Consider the following 5,267-nt stretch of genomic DNA (forward strand, 5'->3'; position numbering starts at 1 on the left):
CCTTTCATAGGCGTACGGATACAATATATATATGTATATACATAATATATAATATTTAAATATTCACACACACACATATATATATATATTATATATTAGAGAGAGTTAGCTAGAAACAGAGGAAGTGAGAGAGTACCTATAATGACAACACTGTGCTATTATTACAAAACAATATACTTTATTCATATGAGCGATTGGAAATTAATTATTGAAATATATCATTAGAAGCGATGGATAATTATAAGTTTGTGTCTTATGTAGGTATACGCCCATTTTTCCTTCAGAATATGTTGATGATTTGGAAGGGGATGTAAACCATATACATTACCATACAAGATACAACAGTACGTAACTAACCAACCACGTAGATTTATTTATACAATCTTATTCTTGTATTATCTTGAAATCCTTTCCACAGCACGGCAGAGTTGTATAGGCAAACCTATTTACATGCTCTATATACCTGTAGCCTGTACGAATAATAGTGTTTTTAAAATTTATTGATATACTGTAAAATCGTAAAAGACAAAACCGTTATTCGTTTAAATTTGTTTAGACAATTTTGTTTTAAATGTGTTTAAAAATAGAAAATTTTGTTCTAGTGACATACAAACTAGATCATCGATTACTGTAGATATATGTCATATGAGTTATATGACTTAATATTAATATGCGTATGCCATATGAAACAATATGTTTATTATTTGATTTTTTTTCTAATGAAGTAAAAACTTATTGCAGTCAATCATCAACTAAATATTAAAATATTTATTAGTAATACCTATATGTCACTGTTACGTTTCTACCTCTTATTTATTATTATATTATCAATTTATAATTTATTCATGTTATATTTTAACCCACTTTTATAGATACCTACAGAAACCAGCTAAGGCTATTAAAATGTTGATGAAATTATAATATAAATTTTGACACGCACAAACATTCTTATATACATTTCATATATTATTTAGGGCTAGTTGTGTCTTGTATTTTATTATTAAACACAATATACCTTATGTCCTTATGTTTATTAATTATTTTATACATATTATTAAATTGTATATAACACACAGTGTAATACAGGACCATACAAAAAGAAACGTACACACACTACACACGCTCTAGTACCTCAGTGCAGTAAAGACTTTCAGCAATGCCCCGCATAGACGCCGTTAACGTGTTCTTGCGAATGACTGGGTGCACCGATAGTAAGAGAATGCTTTACTTGACGTATTTCGAATTTTTCATAACGTTTTATTATTTAATCACGACGTGTGTGTCAATTATCCATCACGAACAGAGCGTATCCATCAAACTGTTTACATTGTTGTGCATATTGATAGAATGTGTAATACTGCTGAACATCACTTTTAGGATCTATCATCAAAATCAATTCTGCGAAATGGAGCAGTACTCGAAACGGTCGGGAATACCGGACGACTATCAATCGAAAATAAACATAATAACGATGTACCATCTGATAGCGTCGAACATGTTTGTAATTTTCCCGGTCACCTATGCGATTCTCAGCGATTCGGTACGCGTAGGAGATCCCTTCACGTTTCCTTTCTTAGACGTGTTACCGATAAAGACCGACAATCTCGTAATTTACGCGGGCAAATACTTTGTATACGCAATATCCGTGTACATAGCACACGTCGAACTTTGTTTTATAAACACGACGTTTATATATTATGTGGGCGTTTTGAAAAATAGGTTAGAGGCTATTGTACAAACGATTCGAGAAGCTGTTGTCGACAACGATGAACAAAAAATGAAGTATGCAGTCATTCAACATCAAAGGTTATTAACGTAAGTTGGAAAATATAATAAAATAGATGCGGTGTGTACCGATATAAAAAAAAAGCGTTCGATTCGGTCGTCCGAATTCATTTTCGTTACACAAGTTAAAACATCCTTATTTAGATTAAATGTTAAATTATTAAAATGGTTATCAATTTATCATAATATATATCTGAAAGATAGAAAATAGTCCTCTAAGAATACATCTAGTTACTATTTGCAGTAAATATAATAGTGTTTCAGACGTCCATCATTGCGGCTACTTCTAAAGTTAAAAAAAAGGCTAAGTCATACATCCCTTATTCTGTTCTAAATTATTATTTTTATTTCTATACGTTATGTTTTCCGTCAATCCGTCATTTTAAATAGGTTAGGTTATAAAACCAAGTAATCAAAACAAAATTTTCACACTTTTGAAAAAAATTGGACCTATGTTTTTTTTTAATTTCAATATTATACAATTTATATAACAACAAGTTATATGGGATGTTGTGTTACATTTTTAAACTTTTTTACTCATAAACAATTTGATCGTACATAAATCGAAAATTTTAAATAATATTTTATGTTTTTTTTTAGGTATTATCTATAAATAACACAATAAGTCATACTATTTTTAAAATTATATTTTTTATTGATAAATAAAACATGAATATTTTCTGAAAATTAAAAGTGTCTAGAATTATTCATTTTTTAAATTAGATAACATATTCCCTTAAAATCTAAAAAAAATATTGGTTAATGAATTATACGCACTGTTAGTTTTATTAATTTTAGATATTTTAATATAATGAAGAAAGTATTTACGAAACCAATATTACTATCAATGTCATTCAATGCTATATATTTTGGCTTGACTACTTCTCTAGTGATTCAAGCTATTCGGGTAAGTATTGATAAAATATAATAAGAGTACTTTTAGACAACTTTTTATTTAGTATTATTTTCTTAAAATTCAATTAATTATCATAAAACAAAAAGTTCACACTTCTCGATAATTATTATTAACATTATGTAAATAGTATGTATATTTATTTTATTACCCACCTCGTCTTATTAAGTTCAAAATTTATAAAAAAAAATATACAATAGAACCAATATATTATGTAAATATAAAAAAAATTTTAAATTTAGTAAAAAATCATTTTTTTAATAAATTATATTTATTAAGTGATGCATTAAGAATAATTAAAAAATAATTGTTGTATTTTAGGGTTATATTAATCAAACAATATTATCAATATGTATAGCCAGCAGTATAGCAGCTATTATAAATATTACAATTTATACTTTTTACGGAAGTGTGCTTTTGGATTTAGTAAGTATAATATTTAATATTTTAATGGTATGCAATTAATGAAAATTGACTAAATTTCTAAAATATATTTTAGCATGATGAAATATTACATGTCCTTTTTGATAATTCATATTTTTATCTTAACAAATCGTTCAAAAGTTCTATTTTAATAATGATGACAAGAGCTACAATACCATTAACATTTACAGTTGGTTACATTTTTACCATTAATTTAAATTTACTTCTAAAAGTAAGTGATTTATTATAAAATAAATTATCTTCAAAATTATTGTTTAATGGTTCTCTTAGAAGAAAAAATATAATCTAAAATTATTAATATGAACAGATATGTATAAAAATATCATTTTATGAAATTTTATTTTCTTCTATCAAAATCATTACAATCTGTTATAATAGTTACTCGTATAAAAATATAAGGATTATAGTACTCGTACATTTACAATTTTAATTAGTTTATCCAATAAAAACACTCGGTATAGTGTAAATTTATTATCATTTTGATACTTGCACAACTCACAAGTCACAATAAAATTACAAAACCTAAAAAACCTAATTACGACGAAAAGGGATTTAGTATTAATTAATAATAGTTTATAACTAATTAATTAACTGAAATATTATACGTAATTAATTAATACGATGCATAACTACAGACTACAGGCTACAGGTTACAATAATATTGTAAATACAAAAATTGATGACACCTCAAAAACATTTGAAAAGTATATAAAATATACATTTAAATCATTTAATACTTAATAGTGTTATTATTTAAACCCTAAATATTCGTTGTTGAGGATACCTCTTAAATAATACATTTTTATGCATAAATTATTCATTTTTAAAAAATCCGTTTATAAAAATGTGTTCAAGCAAAATGAACAGCTCATTAGTCAATATCCTTCATACTAGCATCATAACTTTTAAAACTATATTTATACATTACATTTAATTTAATACTATGATAATTATTATAACAGTTTGGCACTTGCCACTTACAAATTGATTATATTTGTTTGAAATCACCATTCGATATTAATATAATACTACTATTACTGTAGTAATACTAGCATTTAAACTATTTAATATAATGCACATACCTATAACAACTGGTAATTTTTCTTAAATTTTATTTTTAAAAAGTTATTTAAGATTTATTATTTTTAAGTATACACGATTTTAATATATAATATAAAACACGGACAATATGTTCATATGGTATAATTAAAAACTAAATTTAGTAATTAAGCCAATAATCGTAATTATTATTTTAATTGCGTTTAATTTATTTAAAAATTCTTTATTTCAGATAGTAAAGATGTCATATACAGTGCTTAACGTGTTACTGTCATCGGAAATTATAAAACCTCACAAGTTGTCATAATGATGAAATGAAGAAAAAAAATGAAATAGATTCAGGTAAATTCGTAATATTTAATTGAATTTAGTCTATTATACCGTTCTAAATAACTATGACGAAAAATTATATAATAGTCTTCGAAAAAAATTCCCGATAAAAATAGTCCTAAAAACAATATTTGGTAAAAAAAAGTTCCGAAATACTTATTCTTATACAATTGTACATTGCATTTTGTTATTATTATTTGAAAGAATTAATTAAGTCTATGTGTTATGTAAAATGCACGTAGATGTAAATCTCTGATCTATCGTATTATGTATCATAATCTGTCTTTTTAATTTGATCCGATATTTGGTATCCTAGAAATTTCTAATTACAACTAAAAATCATACTATAAATGTAATGAATTGTAATAAGTCATCATATTAGAAAAGCTTATGATTAAATTTTATTTTTACCTTTATAAGCTATTTACTATATTTTATACATGTATGTATTATAAATTTATATCTAATAGTTCTACTATTATTTTTTATTACATACATTTGAAATATGAATGTTTCTAATTTTATTAACTATATAATCTATCATATTATAATATGCTATTATTTTTACAATTGTGCCTAATTATGTATTAGTATATTATATTTATAAATTGTTGATTTTTTTAGGTTTTTTTTTATAGATTCACAACAACCATATCATAGACAATATTGATTTGATGACAATGTATTTTGATTTTTGGATTTAAAAATAATTCATATTTATGTAATATTATAAAGC

The 5,267-nt window shown here is 24.5% G+C and overlaps 1 protein-coding gene across 1 annotated transcript; it reads left to right on the forward strand.

The window, feature by feature from the left end:
* Positions 1-1,156: 1,156 nt before the first annotated feature.
* LOC113554715 (odorant receptor 43b-like) lies at positions 1,157-4,508 on the forward strand. The gene is made up of 5 exons (XM_026958678.1): positions 1,157-1,815; positions 2,584-2,692; positions 3,020-3,124; positions 3,198-3,353; positions 4,434-4,508. Exons 1-5 carry the CDS (start codon positions 1,157-1,159, stop codon positions 4,506-4,508), a joined length of 1,104 nt encoding a protein of 367 aa, XP_026814479.1.
* Positions 4,509-5,267: the final 759 nt, after the last annotated feature.

This window comes from Rhopalosiphum maidis, chromosome 2, assembly GCF_003676215.2.
Source record: "Rhopalosiphum maidis isolate BTI-1 chromosome 2, ASM367621v3, whole genome shotgun sequence".
In the NCBI taxonomy this organism is placed as follows: domain Eukaryota; kingdom Metazoa; phylum Arthropoda; class Insecta; order Hemiptera; family Aphididae; genus Rhopalosiphum; species Rhopalosiphum maidis.

What these genes read in the sequence shown, in the direction of transcription:
- LOC113554715 (XM_026958678.1), top strand. Translation starts at nt 1,157, where the DNA reads ATGCCCCGCATAGACGCCGTTAACGTGTTCTTGCGAATGACTGGGTGC. An exon ending in CAACATCAAAGGTTATTAAC is followed by an intron (nt 1,816 to 2,583) that starts GTAAGTTGGAAA and finishes TATTAATTTTAG; the next exon opens with ATATTTTAATATAATGAAGA. An exon ending in TAGTGATTCAAGCTATTCGG is followed by an intron (nt 2,693 to 3,019) that starts GTAAGTATTGAT and finishes GTTGTATTTTAG; the next exon opens with GGTTATATTAATCAAACAAT.